The sequence below is a fragment of the Gastrolobium bilobum genome, unplaced genomic scaffold (genome assembly GCF_033153095.1).
Source record: "Gastrolobium bilobum isolate Gb01-03AN ecotype WA unplaced genomic scaffold, APGP_CSIRO_Gbil_v1 utg24877, whole genome shotgun sequence".
NCBI lineage: Eukaryota > Viridiplantae > Streptophyta > Magnoliopsida > Fabales > Fabaceae > Gastrolobium > Gastrolobium bilobum.
The window spans coordinates 174,234-196,095 of NW_026896071.1; the positions used below are offsets into that span (position 1 = coordinate 174,234).

Consider the following 21,862-nt stretch of genomic DNA (forward strand, 5'->3'; position numbering starts at 1 on the left):
ACATTTTTGCTCCTGTCATCATTAATTTATTATGAATTGATAAAGGAAGAGGAGCTTCATTAACTAGCATGCATAAGTAAACTTAATATGTCAACCACGGGAATTAAAGAAACAAAATACAACTGCTAAAGAATTAAAAGAATGAGATATACAATGATCACTTTGAGTGAATTAAAATAATTAATAAGTTTATTTAAATATATGAAATGCACTGAATAAAGAAAGAATATGATAGGGATTTGATATTACATCTCAACCTAAAATTAAGGTATTTGATGTATCATATTTAATTTATTCCTTTGAAATGCAGATTGACCACACTTAAATTCCCAATAGTATTTAAGAGAAATCTTTGTCATCGACTATTGTTTTGTTCTTAAAACTATATATATAACTAGTGAAAAATGTGTGTCATTTTAAATGACATACCTTATGTCCTTTTATTTTATAAAGAGGTGTGACAATAGTTGTTAAAAAATCGATTTATCACTACGGTTTTATCAATATTTCAAACGTTTTTACGTTTTTATGATTTTTTATGATTTTTTTACATTACGATTTTAAATTTTACGATTTTTAAATCTCTCTCTTCACATGGACCTCATACACTTTTATGTATATAGAAGATAAAATTATCCCTTACAACATAAGAAACAATTATCCAAATATATCACTTAATATTATCTTTTTAAGGGCTGTAAATACAAATGTTAACATGTAAGTTCATTCGATGCCTATAACCTGTTTTAGATAACTCATCATTAGGGGTTTGAGGGTTTCGTATATATAATAGACCAATTCCCAATACCAAATAATTTCCTTGCTAAACTTTGACCCCATAATAAATTTATGGCAAGCAAGGACCCTTTAGATTTCATTTCATCTACTTATCCTAATAAGAAATATTGGAAATTAGGTATAGCAGATGAGAAAAAAAGGTGACCCACACAATTGACGGAGAGACAGCTATTTGATCTTGTGCATGTCAGCCATGACTGACACAGACCGGGAGCAACATTATAACAAGGGAACAAAACTATACATAGTGATACGGTGGTGGGTACTCCTTTTTTTCAAATATAAAAATTTTTATTTTCATTTTTGAAATTTTTTTTCTGGCCACCTTTAAATTTTTTCCACGTTTGGAAAAATTAGGCATTGCCATATAAATCCCTGCTATGTAGATACTTAGACCATGACATTTAAATAGTTATTATCTCGTGGGACGTGGCAGCAATATATAATGTATAATTGTGTATATATTACATAATGAGGGGTGCTGCTTTTCCAATAGCAATTAAAACGTGTGATATAAGTCGCAGTTTCGGTAAGTGGGACTAGGACTCAGTTGTTTCTGATATGAGGCGAAAAAAAGAAAAAAAAAGCTCAATCAGTTGATCGTGTCGTGGACCAGAGTTAATGGAGATTCCAGCACAGTGCTTTTCATTGTCCTCAATGTTTTTTTTTCTTTTTTTCTTTTTTTTCTTTTTTGAGATGTTAAAGATATTTAATTAAAAAACTGCTGAGGGCAAACACAGATGATTTTGACATTTCTTTGCAAGCAGATGGCTGAAAAACATCAAATAAGCATATCACAATGGTGGGAACTAGAATATTATGAGCCTTGATGAAAATTTCAAAAGGAAAATGTAAGAAAGATAATTCCTACTTTATTGGTAGTAATAAATTATCCGGTAACTTATCGACAGACACTGAATTCCAGCATAAAAAAAGATTGTAATTTTTACCTGAAGCAATGACAACAATTTGCCCATTACGGTGTCCACGTCCTTGAACATAGTTAAGCTCTCTGGAAGAGTGTTCCTTAGAACGAATAGCATTGCTGACGCAGCTTTTTCCTAGAAAAGCAACACAAGATTATTAACTTATAAGACATGTTTGAAAAACAAGATAAAGAAGACACACATGCTGATGATAATAACAATAATGACTTGCTCGGTGATAGTGAAAATATAAAGAATGGAAGGATGAGTAAAATATCTAGACACTGTTCATGCTTCCAAGCATTGCCAACGTTCCCACCCCAAGTGTTCATTTCAAAGAAAAACTATCAAAAGATAAATTGCTAAAAAATTTCAACATGAGATTGAGAGGAGGTATGTATCTTGATCATAATAAGAGGAGGTACCTTTTAACTATACACCAGGGATTATACCTTTGTTTATATAGTCATGAGTGGCATACCAAAAAACTAGCAGCAAAATTCATTCAAATGAAGCAATGGATGAAGTGAATAATCTAAAACTGAATTAATCCCCTAGACTACTAGCAAAGTGAGTTTATATGTACTTCAGAGTTGTTTCTCCTGTATTTATGTTTCATGGAAATGAAGCAACTATCTATGGGTTATGGAAGTTTGTAGATCATAATAATCAGCTTTAACATGATGCAAGTAAATTCAAATTCAATTTCACATCTATATATCTACAATACCTTCACTTTATAGTCCTGATCATTGTCAAGTGCAATAGAAATTAAAGCATTGACAAGCTTAGGATGATAAAGGGTTTGCGCCACATGGACAAAGTTTGTAGGCGTCTCCATAAAATTAAAAGCTGCCAACCTAACTTGAGCATGAGAGTCTCGGAATGAATTCAAAACTTTGGTCAGCACTTCCCCAAGAAAATTTTCCATCAATACCTGCAAAAATGTAATTAATAAACAAAGTTTAGACAGTGTGAGAAAGTAGTAAACCTCACCAGCAATTAAGTCAAAAAGTTATTAATATATATGAAAGCAAAGAGAGGTGTTAAGATGATGAGGTCACCATTTCATCAGAGAACTCTTTTGAGATCACAGTAAGCATTGTAATTCCAGCATGACGCTTCTTCCATTCCTTGGAATCCAAGTAAAGAGGCAACAGTTCAGAAGCAATTGCCAATACTTTACTCCCTCCAAGTGTAACACAAAGTTGTTTCAAACACTTTATTCCAAAGTCATGGTCATGGTCATGGTCACCAACACCACCATCCTCTTCAATACACAGAAGCATTTTCAAAGAAACGAGGAACAACCTAACCACAGTTTGAGAAGGAAGGTTTAGCAACACGTGTTCACCGTACTCTTTTACCTCAGTCATGGCCATAACCAACTCAAACGCCAAACGATGCGTTTCATTGGTCAAACCCTCACTCTCCGCGATCTGAAGCGCGTCGAGAACCATGTCACTCACGTAAGGCTTCAACAGAAGAGGCTCTTGAGACACCAGATTTATCAACTCAACGAACGCGATTCGAAAATAGGTACCTTCGAAACCGTGCAATAGTGTGAACACGCCAGCCATCATCGCGCGTAAGAGCTCATGGAACAGTGAAGGATCAGAGAACAACTGAACCAAACTCACAACCGCACCAAACGACGCAACCTGAACGTTAGGGTTCGACGACGCCAGAGAAATCAAGAACGACGAATGAAGAAGGCGGCGGCGGTCGCGGAGAGCATCGCAAACAAGAAAACAACAATCGTTTGGCAACGAACACAAAACCAACAGCGCGACTTCACGAAACTTGTCGTCGTCGTTTGAAGCGATAGACGACACAAGCCATTCAAGAATCTGAGGCCAGTGTTGATGAGTTTTGTATATAGCGGAAACGGTTTCAGCGAGGACATAGAAAACGAGTCTTGGGACCTCTGACTCCATCACTATCAGAAGAAAGGTTTTGGATTCGGAAGATTTTGGATTCTTTTTCTTTTTCTTGGTGTGGTTTGGAAGGTTTTGGATTCTTGCTGAATGTTTATATTTGACATGCAAGGGTTGCCTTATATATATAGAAAACTTTTTGGGCTCGTTTGGTGGGTAGGATATGATATGAGGCTGATAAGGGTAGGTTATGATATGGGGCTGATAAGCCTCCTGTGTTTGATGAGCACCTGATTAGTAATCTGATAAGATTATGTTGAAGGAGAAAAGAGAAAGAAAAAATAAAATATAATGCAATAAATACAAATATATTGGGTAACGTGGATATTTATTGGGTATCCAATATTGATATCCTATCCTATTGAATCCTAACCCAGCTCCTCCCATAAGATAAGAAATCATGCATTGGATAGGATAAAATGAGACAATAGGATAAGCTAATCATATCCTATTGACTCACCAAACAAGAGATAAAAATAGGATATAGTAAACTATCCTATCCTATCTTCTTTATCAGGTGCTCCAAACATATCCTTGTATTCTTAAATGACGAAAAAAGGTCTGATTTTAAGATGGCTTTTCAAAATTAAAGACTCTTACGCAATATCTGTAAAAGTCAAAAACTGTTTTGTGTTAATATATCGGGATCATTGGTTGTACTTTCAAAGTACATCAAAGTGTGTGATTTTTTTTTTGATAAATAATTGTGTGCTTTTAATTAGGATACCTTATTCGCTTATTTGGAGGACTAGATCAAGAAGATATGATATGCTAATTTATCATATTTTACTTTTAACTCATGTTTGGTGAATCAATAAGATATGATTAGTTTATACTATTGTCTCATTTTATCCTATTCAATATTTCTTATCTTATGGAGGAACTAGGTTAGGATTCAACGGAATAAAATAAAAATATTGAATACCCAATTTATCCCCACGCTATTCAATATATTTATAGTAATCTGATAAGATTATGTTGAAGGAGAAAAGAGAAAGAAAAAATAAAATATAATGCAATAAATACAAATATATTGTGTAACGTGGAAATTTATTGGGTATCCAATATTGATATCCTATCCTATTGAATCCTAACCCAGCTCCTCCCATAAGATAAGAAATCATGCATTAGATAGGATAAAATGAGACAATAGGATAAGCTAATCATATCCTATTGACTCACCAAACAAGAGATAAAAATAGGATATGATAAGCTAATCATGCATTGGATATGATGGGCCCAATATTGGACAATCAATTGGGTTTTAAGCCCATGGTTATTTTGTTTTGATATTTTAGGTCAAAGCCCATGGGTTTTGTCTCAGAACCAGCCGACAACATGGCCGCACCACCGTCTTTGAGTTTGTTCTCAACTTGGTTTTGTTGATTGTGTTTTGGTCTCTCTCTGATATTGGTGCCTCTGCTTCTTCACCTTCACCTTCACCCTCTCTCTCTCTCTCTCTCTCATATAGCTGCTACGCAGCACCCTCACCGTCGGCTTTTGCAGAAGAAGAGATAGATCCCTTAATCACCCTTCTCTACACAGTAAGTCTTCTAATTCATTGCTTTTCACTACAACTTGTTTTCTTAAAAGTTATTATGTCCGTCTAATGATTATTAGACTGAGATTAATAACATGAACTTTATGAAAACATTCATCGTTCTTTTTTTGTGTGATGCAACTGTCGGAATTACTAATACATAGCCGATTTTGTTTTTATCTGCATGCTACAAGATAGGTCAATTTTTTTACTGTATTTTGTTTTCTATTTATGCTCAAATAAGTGCATCCATCATATTGTTATTGGTTCAATAATAATTAGATAAGTTCCAGAATCTTGTATCAATCATATTTTATTTATGGACGAAATAATTATTATATGATCTGATAGTCTCTGTATTGATAATCCCTGATCATGTCAGGCCAAAAGTTCATGTCTGTTGGGTATTCTTCACTCGGTATATTTGCTGGCAAGTTTGGTTCACAATGATTCTCTTGATTTTCACATAAATTTTTGGATGAGTAACCCTTATGTCGAACCCAGCATAATACCTAGTCATCCAATTGTGACAGCATGAGACTGGCTTATTATTATTGAATCGAGTTCAAGTACTATGAATAAGGGATCATGCATGTTACCTACTAGAATTTTTTTTTTATCTTGGTATAAGATGCTTGTGTTATTTAAAAGGATATACATTTAACTCTTCAAAATAACAATCATGAAACCAAATGAATAAAAGGTCTATAGTTATGGAATATGAAGGTTTATTAAACTATTGTGTTTTGGGTTATTGAAAACACAAAAAATAGTCAAAAACCTAATTCCCAAATGTGAGAACTTTCCTTCGTGCTTATGGTTGTTGCAAATAAGGGAGATGTTCTCTAACGAGAGATATTGAAAATTTAAGGAATAGAGAAAATGAAAGAGAAGACGAAGGACAATGCTTATTATACATATAATTATTATATTTGATTGTTTTCATATTTTTAGGACAATGTTTGGTTCATTACTTATTATGTTGTAGGAGAAAAGTGAAATTCTTATGTTTGAAATGCTTACTGAAAAGATTAGTGTATTTTTATATTTGTTATTTGATATATAATCAATGATAATTGTTCATTTGAATTTTCAATGTTATGTGATATTATTTAGTACATAATTTAGATCGTTATGCTACAATTCATATTAAATTTTTTTTCCTAATAAATATTTTAATAATTTAATATGTCAAATTTTCTGGCACCACCTAAATTATTGGGCTGGCTCCGCAACTGCATATAAGTTTACTTATGCATGTTAGTTAATGGAACTTCTCTTGCTTTATCATTTGAAAATAAATTAATGATGATGTAACACCCCAAATGTAAATACATATAGGGTGCACCTTCATCATGCATTCAACGCGCGGAAGTCTAAATTTAAACTTTACGAATGCAAATATCAGAGTGCGGAATGGAAACACATAACCATACTTATTCCATATAAAATTAAAAGCGTTAAAACGTCAATACAAAATAAATAACACTAAACATTATTTAATGTAATCCCAAAAAGATTAACTAATCATAAATAAAAACATAATTTATGCCGCATCATAAGCCCAGTCATAATGTGGTTGTGGTTCCTCTAGCCATTGTGTACTTAGTGCTTCATCGAAATCATAATGTGGAAAAGCTTCTATTAATAATTTCATAGCCTCAGTCCATAGGCCTCTATCTGTTAGATCCTTTAGTTTCTCTTCCCAGGTAGGTGGAGTTTCTTCTTCTTTACGTACCAGTCTCTTACCCTTTCTTTCCCACATAACTTTCTTATTACTTTCTTTCATCTTTTCCTGAAATGGGTGGTCAAGGGGGGTGAGATTTTGGGGAAAATCTCAGTAAGGTTCACAGCTGGAGCATTCTCCAACTATGACGCTTACTCCTGCAACAGTTTATAATAACAATACAAAATGGAACATTTAACATCATCATATAAAAATATCATGCCATCATCATCATCATCATATTCCTGCCGGCTTTTACGGACTTACGGAGATACCCAGAGTCCTCGTCAGGTTGCAACTGGAGTATCAGTGCACAGGCCAACATTTAATAGCATGGTTTTAAGTTTCAAAAATATCATAATCACATAATGTAAAGCACTATAAACATATTGCAGTCAGACCATAACATAGTTTCATAATGGTGGCATACATAGAGAGATTACTTCAACAACTGTAAACACTTACAGTGCTTGTCGTTCTTTACTTGTATACTTTCAACTTTTGATCTCTTTACTTGCCTGTTTGCTCCCTTGACTCCCTAACATCATCATATCATCTTTTAGTAACTTATATAACATTCAACATTTGTGTTTTATCCATGTATAGGTCTCGGCTTTGCAGGTTTAATTACCTAGAGGAGTTGTTTTGCTTACTTACCCACTTGTGTAGGTTTTAGGACATTATTAGGTCATCATAACACTTAATAGAATTATTAAAGATTTCATTCTAGGCATGTATAGGTTCGGCCACCATAGATAAACATCTAGGAATATAATTTTTAAAACATGCTTTCAATTATATTATTAACTTAACATGGTTAGATCCTTTCAACATTAATCAAATAAAACCTCTTTTAGCTACATACCATTCGGCCTTATTGCCCTAAAATACCTAAGGGATTATCTAAAACATGCTTCTAACATTATTGATAATTTATCATATTTAAATCCTAGAGCATCATTCAAAACATCATCTTATATATTCGGCCAACTAAGGTTATGATCATGCAAAATTGATTTAGAACCTAGGCTACTAAACATGCTAATCTAACATCATCATTTCATCATCTTTCATATCATTTAAACATCTCTTCATGCTTATAATTATCATACATGGTTCGGCCTTCTAGGGATCATATACTTAGGATATCACTTTCATGCTTTTACATGTCATTCCTAACCAAGAAGGTTCATAGGCTTACCTTTGATGATGATCAACGACTTAAGGAAACACTTCTTGACCTTTGACTACTTTGAATCTTCTTGAATGAACTTCCTTCCTCCTTGAACATACAAGGCCGCAAGCTTAAAGAGAGGAGAAGAGGGATTTTCTTGCTTAGAGATGAAGGGTTCTTTGGTGGAATTGTTAGGAAGAAGGACTAAGATCCAGGCTTGTATTTGATCTTGGAACAATTAGGTATTTCTCACTAACACACTCACCATTTCGAAGCATTCATGGACTTCACAAAATGAACTAAACTCTTTGTTCTTTCCTTTGGTAGTGCCGCGGCTATAGAGGGAAAAAGGAGAGACTAAAGCTTGTTCAAATAGGCAACCTAGAAGCCTTGCCATTACTTGATTGCTGGTAGGTTTCGATCACATTAAATGAGAGTAAGGTGGTGATTTGTTGTCATAGGTTAGATTGCTTAATTTAGGGACAAGAACATGATGTCAATTTCCTTGATTAAGGAAATTTAGTGAATTTAATGGCTTGAAAATCAAATAAAATCAAATTCATTTCCTACACCTAGGCCGCAGATTTTAAATGCTTGGAAGGAAAAGATTTCCTTTAATTTTGGACCATGATTTATTCCTTAAGATTATGGACCTTTAACCTATTAACCTGACCTAATTTGTGCCTATTTTTCCATGATTTTATGACACTTTAAATTGACTTCTTAGAGCTTGTTTTCTCTAGTAAAACCGTGGGCTTCTTGCTTGTAGGGAAAGAATTCTAATTTAATTCCTAGTCATATAGTACTTCTTTAGGTTTATTATGTCATGGCCTTACTTTGGGCTTTAACTTGATTTGGGTTTCATTTACCTTATTGGACTTTACTTTATCATATAGAGCTTTCTTTGTATCACTTGGACTTGTCCACATTAAATGGAATTAAAACTTCCTTTGTTGGGTTATACTTTGATCCATGAATTCATTGGATCCCTAATGCTTATGTCTTTGGTCCATTGGACCCATACTTCTAATTTACTTAATCATAAACTATTTCATCTGAAATGTCTCGTTTATTAATTATCATAATTCTTCATTAATCATGATACAATATTTAGGGTTGTTATATCCTCGGTGTAAGAAAGTTAAGTTCGCGTTATATCGGTCCTTATCAGATTCTGAAAAGGGTGGGGCCGATAACTTATCAGTTGGCATTACCTCCAAATTTGGCAAATCTTCACGATGTATTTCATGTTAGCCAATTGAAGAAATATGTAGCCGATCCCTCATATGTTGTATTACCGGATGAAGTGGAAGTACGACCTAATTTGAAGATCCCGGTGGTACCAATCAAGATTCTGGATAGAGAAGAGAAGCAGCTTTGCAGCAAGGTGATACCCATGGTAAAAGTGCAATGGCAAGGAAGGACTCCCGAAGAAGCAACTTGGGAGCGAGAAGATAAGATTAGACAGAAGTACCCCGAGTTATAGTAATTTTCGGGACGAAAATTTTATTAGTGGGGGAGGATATAACAACCCTAAATATTGTATCATGATTAATGAAGAATTATGATAATTAATAAACGAGACATTTCAGATGAAATAGTTTATGATTAAGTAAATTAGAAGTATGGGTCCAATGGACCAAAGACATAAGCATTAGGGATCCAATGAATTCATGGATCAAAGTATAACCCAACAAAGGAAGTTTTAATTCCATTTAATGTGGACAAGTCCAAGTGATACAAAGAAAGCTCTATATGATAAAGTAAAGTCCAATAAGGTAAATGAAACCCAAATCAAGTTAAAGCCCAAAGTAAGGCCATGACATAATAAACCTAAAGAAGTACTATATGACTAGGAATTAAATTAGAATTCTTTCCCTACAAGCAAGAAGCCCACGGTTTTACTAGAGAAAACAAGCTCTAAGAAGTCAATTTAAAGTGTCATAAAATCATGGAAAAATAGGCACAAATTAGGTCAGGTTAATAGGTTAAAGGTCCATAATCTTAAGGAATAAATCATGGTCCAAAATTAAAGGAAATCTTTTCCTTCCAAGCATTTAAAATCCGCGGCCTAGGTGTAGGAAATGAATTTGATTTTATTTGATTTTCAAGCCATTAAATGCAAATCGAATTTCCTTAAGTCAAGCCAGTCAAATTCCTTTAAACAAGGAAGTTAGGATTATGATGATTAGTAGTCAATCACTTTCCCTAAATCAAGCAAATTGATGACAATATGTCAATCAATCAAATAATTCTGTTTCTTAAATCAAGGGAGCAACTTTTAATGACGATTAGTCACACATCATCAATTCCTTAAATCAAGCAATCACTAAATTTCCTTAATCAAGGAAATTGACATCATGTTCTTGTCCCTAAATTAAGCAATCTAACCTATGACAACAAATCACCACCTTACTCTCATTTAATGTGATCGAAACCTACCAGCAATCAAGTAATGGCAAGGCTTCTAGGTTGCCTATTTGAACAAGCTTTAGTCTCTCCTTTTTCCCTCTATAGCCGCGGCACTACCAAAGGAAAGAACAAAGAGTTTAGTTCATTTTGTGAAGTCCATGAATGCTTCGAAATGGTGAGTGTGTTAGTGAGAAATACCTAATTGTTCCAAGATCAAATACAAGCCTGGATCTTAGTCCTTCTTCCTAACAATTCCACCAAAGAACCCTTCATCTCTAAGCAAGAAAATCCCTCTTCTCCTCTCTTTAAGCTTGCGGCCTTGTATGTTCAAGGAGGAAGGAAGTTCATTCAAGAAGATTCAAAGTAGTCAAAGGTCAAGAAGTGTTTCCTTAAGTCGTTGATCATCATCAAAGGTAAGCCTATGAACCTTCTTGGTTAGGAATGACATGTAAAAGCATGAAAGTGATATCCTAAGTATATGATCCCTAGAAGGCCGAACCATGTATGATAATTATAAGCATGAAGAGATGTTTAAATGATATGAAAGATGATGAAATGATGATGTTAGATTAGCATGTTTAGTAGCCTAGGTTCTAAATCAATTTTGCATGATCATAACCTTAGTTGGCCGAATATAAGATGATGTTTTGAATGATGCTCTAGGATTTAAATATGATAAATTATCAATAATGTTAGAAGCATGTTTTAGAAGTAATCCCTTAGGTATTTTAGGGCAATAAGGCCGAATGGTATGTAGCTAAAAGAGGTTTTATTTGATTAATGTTGAAAGGATCTAACCATGTTAAGTTAATAATATAATTGAAAGCATGTTTTAAAAATTATATTCCTAGATGTTTATCTATGGTGGCCGAACCTATACATGCCTAGAATGAAATCTTTAATAATTCTATTAAGTGTTATGATGACCTAATAATGTCCTAAAACCTACACAAGTGGGTAAGTAAGCAAAACAACTCCTCTAGGTAATTAAACCTGCAAAGCCGAGACCTATACATGGATAAAACACAAATGTTGAATGTTATATAAGTTACTAAAAGATGATATGATGATGTTAGGGAGTCAAGGGAGCAAACAGGCAAGTAAAGAGATCAAAAGTTGAAAGTATACAAGTAAAGAACGACAAGCACTATAAGTGTTTACAGTTGTTGAAGTAATCTCTCTATGTATGCCACCATTATGAAACTATGATAAGTTATGGTCTGACTGCAATATGTTTATAGTGCTTTACATTATATGATTATGATATTTTTGAAACTTAAAACCATGCTATTAAATGTTGGCATGTGCACTGATACTCCAGTTGCAACCTGACGAGGACTCTGGGTATCTCCGTAAGTCCGTAAAAGCCGGCAGGAATATGATGATGATGATGATGGCATGATATTTTTATATGATGATGTTAAATGTTCCATTTTGTATTGTTATTATAAACTGTTGCAGGAGTAAGCGTCATAGTTGGAGAATGCTCCAGCTGTGAACCTTACTGAGATTTTCCCCAAAATCTCACCCCCCTTGACCACCCATTTCAGGAAAAGATGAAAGAAAGTAATAAGAAAGTTATGTGGGAAAGAAAGGGTAAGAGACTGGTACGTAAAGAAGAAGAAACTCCACCTACCTGGGAAGAGAAACTAAAGGATCTAACAGATAGAGGCCTATGGACTGAGGCTATGAAATTATTAATAGAAGCTTTTCCACATTATGATTTCGATGAAGCACTAAGTACACAATGGCTAGAGGAACCACAACCACATTATGACTGGGCTTATGATGCGGCATAAATTATGTTTTTATTTATGATTAGTTAATCTTTTTGGGATTACATTAAATAATGTTTAGTGTTATTTATTTTGTATTGACGTTTTAACGCTTTTAATTTTATATGGAATAAGTATGGTTATGTGTTTCCATTCCGCACTCTGATATTTGCATTTGTAAAGTTTAAATTTAGACTTCCGTGCGTTGAATGCATGATGAAGGTGCACCCTATATGTATTTACATTTGGGGTGTTACATTTATGGTATCAGAGCAAAATTTCGGATTAGGATGGAACACTAACCATTTGTTGTATCTATGTACAGCAAGATGCCTCCACGAAGAACCCCTACGCAAGATATACAAGGACAAATTAACACGTTGCGGGACACCATCACCCAATTACAAACCAACACGGGAGATATGTTTCAGAATATAATGAATGAGATCAGAAGGAACCCAAATGCTAATGCAAACAATAACGGAGCAAGCGGCTCGGGAACAGGAGCCGGGGGTCATGGTGAAGGACCCCGACCTCCTCCAAGAAACGGTGCGGCAGGTCAAGATAACCAAGGACTACTGTTGGCGTTTAGAAAGCACAAACCACCCTCCTTTCAAGGAAGTCCTGACTCAATGGCAGCTGTACAATGGCTGCAAGCAATGGACAAGATTTTTCGAGTTATCCAATGCACCGACGATCAGAAGGTGCTATTCTCGACGTACATGCTAGAAGGATATGCTCACCACTGGTGGGCAAATGCGTCCCAACCGTTGGAAATGCAGAATGCGGTTATAACTTGGGCCGTGTTCGAGGAAATGTTCTTGGAGAAATACTTTCCGATGTCAATCCGGGATAGTAAACAAGGAGAATTTGACAAACTGGTTCAAGGAACGATGACGGTGGACCAGTATCATGCTAAGTTTAATGAGTTACTAAGATTGGCAACGTACAGAGGAGCAATGCCTTTACCAGACTTTCTGATGGCGAAGTTTCAAAGGGGTCTGAATCCCAGAATTGTTGAGCTAGTAGCCGGCAACGACCCATGTGACTTTGCAACCCTAATCAATCGATGCAGAAGAGTGGAAGCTATTGGCCAACAGAAGAAACCCGTGGAAGCTAGCGGGAATGGTTATAAAGGAAAGACTGGACCATGGCGAGGAAACAACGGAGGAAAGCCCTGGCAGCCCAGGCGAGATGACAACAAGTTCAAGAGACCCGGAAACTACCGGGGAAACAACAGCCACAACAACAAACCTCCGAACTGTCCAAAATGCAAGAAGCCTCATTACGATAACTGTCTAAGTGGAACCCCAAACTGCTACAAGTGTGGAAAAGAAGGACACTATGTCAAGAACTGTCCACTATGGGGAAACCAACAAGCAACAGAAGAAGCACCAAGGATGGGCAGAGTTTACACCCTCGATCAACACACGGCAGACCAGGCAGCTGAACTGGTGAAAGGTACGATCTATATTTGCCATGAAAATTTAGATGTACTATTTGATTCTGGTGCTACGAATTCGTTTGTCGCCGATTATGTGGCGAAAGCGTACGATTTATTTACTGATAGACTGCAAGTACCTATGCGGATCATGACCGCGACGGGAAAAGTTGCTAAGGCGTACCTACTATGTAGAGACGTCGCATTTATCTATGAAGGAAAGAAGTACAAACAGGACTTCATAGTCCTCCCACTAGAGAAGATCAATGTGATTCTAGGGATGGACTGGCTCGCCAAGCAGCGAGTGGTGATTGACTGCAGCAATCGCAGTTTGATTATCGGCAAAGAAGGAGCAGAAGAAAACTCAGCGCCTGAAACAAGAGAATGCTCCATGATAATGATGGGAACTCTTGTAGGAGAAGAAGAGATACCACTGTCCAACATTCTAGTGGTTAAGGAGTTTGAGGATGTTTTTCCCGATGATATCACCAATTTCCCTCCAGAACGAGAGGTACAATTTTCAATTGAGCTAGTACCGGGAACTGGGCCAATTTCAATTGCGCCCTACCGTATGTCACCACTTGAACTTGTGGAATTAAAGAAGCAATTGGAAGACTTAATAAAGAAAAATTTTATCAGACCCAGTGTGTCTCCATGGGGAGCGCCAATATTATTTGTGAAGAAGAAGGACGGGTCAATGAGACTATGCACGGATTACCGACAGCTCTACAAGGTTACTGTGAAGAACAAGTACCCACTGCCTCGTATTGAGGACTTAATTGATCAGCTGAGAGGTGCAAGAGTATTTTCAAAGATCGATCTCCGATCAGGATATCATCAGATCCGGATCAAGCCGGAAGACGTTCCGAAGACAGCATTCAGATCAAGATATGGGCACTACGAGTACCTGGTCATTCCTTTCGGACTAACAAATGCCCCAACAGTGTTCATGGGATATATGAATCAAATATTCAAACCTTATCTGGATCAATTTGTTGTCGTGTTTATCGATGACATATTGATATACTCAAAGAGCAAGGAGGAGCATGAGGAGCATCTGAGAATCGTGCTGCAAATATTACGGGAGAAACAGCTATACGCCAAACCATCCAAAAGTGAATTTTGGCTGCCCGAGATTCAATTCCTTGGGCATGTGATATCAGATAAAGGAGTAGCGGTGGACCCCAGTAAAATCAAAGCAGTAGTTGACTGGGAGCGACCCAAGACGGTCACAGAGATAAGAAGCTTTCTTGGATTGGCAGGGTATTATAGAAGATTTATTGAAGGATTCTCGAAGCGGGTGTTACCACTCACCCGATTAACAAGGAAGGAAGTCCCTTTTGTGTGGACTGATGAATGCGAAGTTTGCTTTCAGAAGTTAAAGAAGATGCTGACGACAGCCCCAGTGCTGACATTACCAAACCCTGAAGAACCATTTGAAGTTTATTGTGATGCCTCAAAGATGGGTTTGAGATGTGTGCTTATGCAAAATGGCAGACCAGTCGCGTACGCATCTCGACAGTTGAAGTCACATGAAGAGAATTATCCCACTCATGATCTTGAGTTGGCAGCAATCGTATTTGCTTTGAAGATATGGCGTCATCACTTATACGGTGCTACTACGACAGTATATAGTGACCACAAAAGCCTCAAGTACTTATTTGATCAGAAGGAGCTGAACATGAGACAGCGCCGATGGATGGAATTCCTGAAAGATTATGACTTTGAACTAAAGTATCATCCCGGCAAGGCGAATGTAGTTGCTGATGCCTTGAGCAGAAAAGTCAGAGGAATTGCAAGTATGATGATAGCCGAACAACAATTGATTGAAGATTTCCGAGATTTAAATCTCGCAGTGGTAAACAGTGAATGCGGACAGGAATATTACGCAGTACAAATCCAAGATGAACTCTTAGAGAGGATCAAGGAAGCCCAACAAGCCGTAGATTGTTTGAAACGGTTAAGAAATCAACCTGGAGTTAGTTTAAATCAACAAGGTATAATTACCTTTCAAGGGAAAATTGTCGTCCCTACACGACTCTTGAGAGATGAAGTGATGGAAATAGCCCACAAGAGTCAGTACTCGATTCACCCAGGAGCCACCAAAATGTACGCAGACATGAAGAATAATTTCTGGTGGAAAGGAATGAAGAGAGATGTTGGAAGATTCGTAAGCAAATGTATGGTGTGCCAGAAAGTAAAGATAGAGCATCAACGACCAGCGGGCACCCTACAGCCCTTGCATATTCCCGAATGGAAATTGCAAAGTATTTCTATGGACTTTGTAACCAGTCTACCCAGAACTCAAGCAGGCTACGATGCCATCTGGGTAGTGGTCGACAGATTGACCAAGTCAGCACACTTTATACCGGTGAAAGGAACGTACACGACAGAGAAGCTGGCTCAAATTTATGTGAAGGAGATTGTAAGACTGCACGGAGTACCAGAAAGTATAATCAGTGATCGGGATCCTAAGTTTACATCCCGATTCTGGTATTCATTACAGCAGGCGTTCGGAACTCAATTACGATTGAGTACGGCGTACCATCCGCAGACAGACGGACAGACTGAAAGAACAATACAGACACTGGAAGACATGTTAAGAGCTTGCGCTTTAGAAAGAGAAGGTTGTTGGGATCAGTATCTGCCTTTGGTAGAATTTTCTTACAACAACAGTCATCATGCAAGTATAGGAATGGCCCCGTATGAAGCTCTGTATGGAAGAAGGTGTCGAACACGTGTATGCTGGGAAGAAGTGGGCGATAAAGAAATGTTTGGGCCAGATATGGTGAACGAAACAAATAAGCAGATAAAGATGATTCGTGACAGGATGCAGAAGGCTCAGGACAGACAAAAGAGTTATTATGATTTGAAGCACCGACCCCTAGACTTTGAAGTAGGGGAACATGTATTTGTTAAGCTCTCTCCTATTACAGGTATTGGAAGAGCACTCGGTGTAAGAAAGTTAAGTCCGCGTTATATCGGTCCTTATCAGATTCTGAAAAGGATGGGGCCGGTAGCTTATCAGTTGGCATCTTTTTTTTTTTTACTTAAAATGACATAATTTTATGTCCTTTAAAATAGTACACATTTTTTCCATATAACTATTATTATTAGAATTAATTTACTTCTGTGTCTGAGTTCTAGTCACCATTTCTTCCATGAATCCTTGTCGATCTTTTTCTCAATTGCTGGCAGTCTGGCACTTTTGAGCGAATAAACTAGATTCAGTAGTGTTGACATTTTTCTGTAAAAAATAATAGTAAAAGTAAAAATAAAATAAAAAATTTGCTGAAGGAATCTTCGCTTAATTAGGGTCAATTAAGAAAAGAATAGCCAGAACATCAAACAAGTGATGTTGGCCATATCAAATACTCATCACATCTGAATGCATGTATAAAGAATTAATTCACGGGTTACACACAACATTTAGGCTAAAATTCGGAAATTAGAGCAGACACATAATGTTCAAGTGATGGTGGTTTGTTGTATAGGAGTTCATATGGTGGTTTGTTATTTAAAAGTGGTGTGGAGGTTCTGTTTATGATGTGTATGGCATGAGAAATTGCATAGGTCCATAGGCTAAGTGGTAATTTGGCTTGAAAGAAAATAGAACGAGCTGCATTAAGGATATGTTGCTGTTTACGTTCTGCAATCCCATTTTGTTGGGGTGATTCAACATAAGAACGTTGATGTTCAATCCCTTTTGAGAGATAGAAATCAGTCATAAGGAATTCAGCTCCATTATCACTTCTGATGATTTTTATGGAGGATTTGAATTGATTTTCAACATAGGTAGTAAAGTGTTTTAAATTGTTTCGTACCTCAGCTTTGTTCTTTAAAAGAATAGCCCATGTAAAACGTGTATAGTCATTTACAATTGTTAAGAAATATCGATGGCCATGTAAAGAAGTTGTGGAGAAGGGACCCCAAATGTCAGTATGTATTAATTGGAAAGGAAATGTAGTTTTGATTGTACTAGAAATGTAAGGTAATTTTCTTTGTTTTGAGAAATGACATATATCACAGGGATCTATTTTATTACATGAAATGAAAGGGAAGTAGATGGACATGGTCTTCATGACTGGTTCAGAAGGATGACCAAGTCTTTGGTGCCATATCAATGCATCATTGGAGTTCACTTTATTGCAGAAACTTTTCTTTACAGATCCTTCATATGTCTTCAATATGTAGAGTCCATCTAATTGTTTAGCTGAACCAATCGTCTTGTTGGTTGATATCTGTTGGATGAAACAAGTCAAGTCATGAAAAAGAATGTAGGATTGGGTGTCTTGAAGAAGTTTGGTTACTGAAATCAAATTGACACGAAAGGATGGTACATAGAGAACATTTTTAAGAACTAAAGAATCAGAAATTCTTGCTGTGCCTGATTGTGTTGTGGTAATTTGAGTGCCATTTGGAAGTGTGATGTGTATGGGATTTATGGATTGGACACATGAAAGATTAGAGAAAATATATGTCATGTGATCTGTAGCTCCAGTGTCCAGAATCCAATGGTTTGATTTTATACCTGATACTGTGTTACCTATATTGAAAGCAGATGAGTGGGTTTGAATCATATTGGATGAGTGAGGCAGCTTTGATCTTTGTAGAAGTTCCAGAATTTCTTGATGTTGTTCTTTTGAAAAGGCAAGATTCAGAGATTCTGGTTCAGGTTCTGGATCAGTATTGTGTACACTATCATCAAATTCTAGTGAAACAAAGTTTGTAGCAGCAGCAGCAGCAACATATGGTCTTCTGGTTTGGTATCCTGGTGGAAATCCATGCTTGAGATAGCATGTCTCGATGGTATGGTTTGTTCTCTTGCAATATGTGCAAAACTTATTTCCACGACCTCTTCCTTGATTGAAACCTTGGCCTCTTCCTTGATTAAAACCTTGGCCTCTTCCTTGATTGAAACCATGGTTGAAGTTCTGATTAAAATTTGGATGATATCGAGTCTGTCCTCTGTCTAGTTGTCCTCTAGAATTTTTTTGTTCAGCAATATTGATGAAAGATTGTGAATCTTGGACTCCTATTTTCAGGCGCCTTTCTAGCTGAAGAATCAATGAGAATACTTTGTTAACACATGGAAGAGGGTCTAATAGCATTACTTGAGCTCTCACATGTTCAAATTGGTCATTTAACCCTTTCAAGAATCATATTACATAGTCCCTTTCCCGAGTATCCTTTACTTGTGTTGCTGCTCCACATGCGCAAGATGGTAAAATTGGCTGTAAGCTTTCTAATTCATCCCATAAAATCTTTAATTGGGTGAAGTAATCTGAAACACATTTGTATCCTTGCTGCAATTTGAAAATTTCATCTTGAAGAACAGAAATTCTAAACATATCAGTTTGAGCAAACCTGTCTTTCAAGTTGTTCCATATATCATCTGCTTTCTCCATCCAAAGCACTGATTGTGCAATGGATCGATTGAGCCAAGAAATTATCATAGTGTTACACCTTTCCCATGAACCAAATAGAGGACTGCCATCACCTGGTTTCTTGATTGTTCCATTAACAAAACCAAGCTTGTTCTTGGATAGGAGTGCCATACGCATTGATCTTTGCCATGTGTGGAAGTACTTTCCATTCATTGAAGGAGATACTAAGACCAGCGATGAGCTTTCATTGGGATGTAGGTAATAGGGATTGGATTCTGGTGCTGGTGTTGTATTCTGGTTTGGTACTGCTCTTTGAGTTGGTGCTGATGCTGCATCTTCCATTTTCTTGATTGATGAAAAGAAAACAGAAAATTTCGAAAGGAAGAAGAAGGAAAATCTTTTGAGAAGAATTGGGAACAAGAGAGGGTGAATACCAGAGCTCTAGATGAGCTCTGCTACCATATTGAAAACTAGATAAAAGATGAAAAAGATTGAATGTATTGAATGAATTCTCAAGGTTACATTGCTGATATATATACAACAGCAATCAAACTAAAGCACGAAAGCAAAGACTCTTTAACTGTAAATAATAGAAATAACTAACATCTAACTAACAGACTTCTAACTAACTGAATTAATTACAAGCTACTGTATATATTAACAAAAAGAACAAGAAGTTAAACGACGTTGCGCCCGACACATGGAGAGAAAATAAATAAGTGTATTGTATTGATTCAAATAAGGTTGTTGGAGCCTGGAGACAAATTAATACCCGTATTTAAATAAATAAGTGTATTGTATTGATTCAAATAAGGTTGCTGGAGACAAATTAATACCCCTACGTTGATAAAACTGTTGGTCATAGATGAGGCAAGAATCAATTATCCTGATCTGTAGGTAGAAGTCCCAAAAACTAGTTTTTATTACTAATATTTAGACAAAAGTGGGCTCGTTCAAACAAAATCAAAAGCATGCAATAATTGACGTGTGAAAGTTGAACAAGTGAGGATACAAATATGTGTTAGATTTTTTTTAATATTATTTTTGAAAGGGGATTAAAATCCTAATTCTAAATCCGTCTTGAACTCCAAATTAGTTGGGAACCTATAAGATTACCGGAGGATAATGTTAAAAAAAACAAAAATCAGAAACATGCAACTTTTTATTAAAAAAAAAAAACAAGTGTTAAGATCGATCTCTTTTTTGATTAATTTGAAAAAATTAATAAAATAAAATGAAAGATAAAAGCATTCCACATAATAAAAATATTTTATTTAACATTTATTATAACTAAAGAATTTTTATTTATTACCAAAAAAAGAGAGAGCAAGTAATCTTGCCACGTCATATCCTTTGTAGGTATATAATAAATCAGAATCGTTAGATATAAATATGATTGACGATGCAAGATTGGAAATGTAACTGTCTAAAATGATTTTGATCCAATAGATAATTGATATTACGAAATAACCTTATTTTCTTTAACTTTTATTCCAGGCCGTTTGACGCGACATAATTACAAAAATTAGAATCCTAACATTTTCAATAATTTTCACAATAGAGAATGAAAAGACAATTATTAATTATATCAATTAAGGGTTTTATATTTCTCATTCAACATGAGAATTGAATTCTCATGTTGTAGAGACAAAAAACATGTGGGACCCGTATGTAAGAAAAAATTATGTGTAGGACCCACGTTGACACCGAAATCGAAGGGTGTTAGGAAAATTCAAATTATCATGTTAAATGAGAATTATAAAACCCATCAATTAAATATATGTTATGCATCATCAATATTAGTTAAGTAATCTAGTCTAAACATTCATCATATATCATTTTATTTATGAGATTAATGTTTTTAATATTGTAAGAGATAATTTTATCTCTATATATATATATATATATATATATATATATATATATATATATATATAATATGTGAGGTTTATATTATCTTTTTCTTTCACTTCTCTTCACATGGACCTCGTACACTAAATATATCACTTAATATTATCTTTTTAAGGGCTGTAAATACAAATGTTAACATGTAAGTTCATTTGATGCCTATAACCTGTTATAGATAACTCATCATTAGGGGTTTGAGGGTTTCGTATATATAACAGACCAATTCCCAATACCAAATAATTTCCTTGCTAAACTTTGACCCCATAATAAATTTATGGCAAATTTCATCTACTTATCCTAATAAGAAATATTGGAAATTAGGTATAGCAGATGAGAAAAAAGGTGACCCACACAATTGACGGAGAGACAGCTATTTGATCTTGTGCATGTCAGCCATGACTGACACAGACCGGGAGCAACCTTATAACAAGGGAACAAAACTATACATAGTGATACGGTGGTGGGTACTCCTTTTTTTCAAATATAAAAATTTTTATTTTCATTTTTGAAATTTTTTTTCTGGCCACCTTTAAATTTTTTCCACGTTTGGAAAAAGGAAATACCTACTTGGGTATTCCTATAGGTTGGAATTGGTTGTTGCGTTTAAAGCGTTCCATAATTCAGTACAAGGGTAGTTATATATCTTTGGATCACTTTGAAGAGACATTAATTAGGCATTGCCATATAAATCCCTGCTATGTAGATACTTAGACCATGACATTTAAATAGTTATTATCTCGTGGGACGTGGCAGCAATATATAATGTATAATTGTGTATATATTACATAATGAGGGGTGCTGCTTTTCCAATAGCAATTAAAACGTGTGATATAAGTCG

At 35.7% G+C, this 21,862-nt stretch overlaps 2 protein-coding genes across 2 annotated transcripts; both read right to left on the reverse strand.

Moving 5' to 3' along the window:
• Positions 1 to 1,497: 1,497 nt before the first annotated feature.
• On the reverse strand, positions 1,498 to 3,661 carry LOC133297643 (uncharacterized). Its single transcript, XM_061496809.1, has 4 exons — positions 2,789 to 3,661; positions 2,455 to 2,661; positions 1,749 to 1,859; positions 1,498 to 1,569 (listed from the first exon to the last, which is right to left on the reverse strand). The coding sequence occupies exons 1-4, from the start codon at positions 3,659 to 3,661 to the stop codon at positions 1,498 to 1,500; spliced, it is 1,263 nt and encodes a 420-aa protein (XP_061352793.1).
• Positions 3,662 to 16,876: 13,215 nt separating this feature from the next.
• Positions 16,877 to 19,458, reverse strand: LOC133297644 (uncharacterized). The gene is made up of 4 exons (XM_061496810.1): positions 18,898 to 19,458; positions 18,070 to 18,786; positions 17,801 to 17,970; positions 16,877 to 16,976 (listed from the first exon to the last, which is right to left on the reverse strand). Exons 1-4 carry the CDS (start codon positions 19,456 to 19,458, stop codon positions 16,877 to 16,879), a joined length of 1,548 nt encoding a protein of 515 aa, XP_061352794.1.
• Positions 19,459 to 21,862: the final 2,404 nt, after the last annotated feature.

What these genes read in the sequence shown, in the direction of transcription:
- LOC133297643 (XM_061496809.1), bottom strand. Translation starts at nt 3,661, where the DNA reads ATGGAGTCAGAGGTCCCAAGACTCGTTTTCTATGTCCTCGCTGAAACC. An exon ending in ATCAGGACTATAAAGTGAAG is followed by an intron (nt 1,860 to 2,454) that starts GTATTGTAGATA and finishes TTGCTTTTCTAG; the next exon opens with GAAAAAGCTGCGTCAGCAAT. An exon ending in AATTGTTGTCATTGCTTCAG is followed by an intron (nt 1,570 to 1,748) that starts GTAAAAATTACA and finishes GATGTTTTTCAG; the next exon opens with CCATCTGCTTGCAAAGAAAT.
- LOC133297644 (XM_061496810.1), bottom strand. Translation starts at nt 19,458, where the DNA reads ATGGAAGATGCAGCATCAGCACCAACTCAAAGAGCAGTACCAAACCAG. An exon ending in ATACTCGGGAAAGGGACTAT is followed by an intron (nt 18,787 to 18,897) that starts GTAATATGATTC and finishes TTGATTCTTCAG; the next exon opens with CTAGAAAGGCGCCTGAAAAT. An exon ending in GAACCAGTCATGAAGACCAT is followed by an intron (nt 16,977 to 17,800) that starts GTCCATCTACTT and finishes TATTTTTTACAG; the next exon opens with AAAAATGTCAACACTACTGA.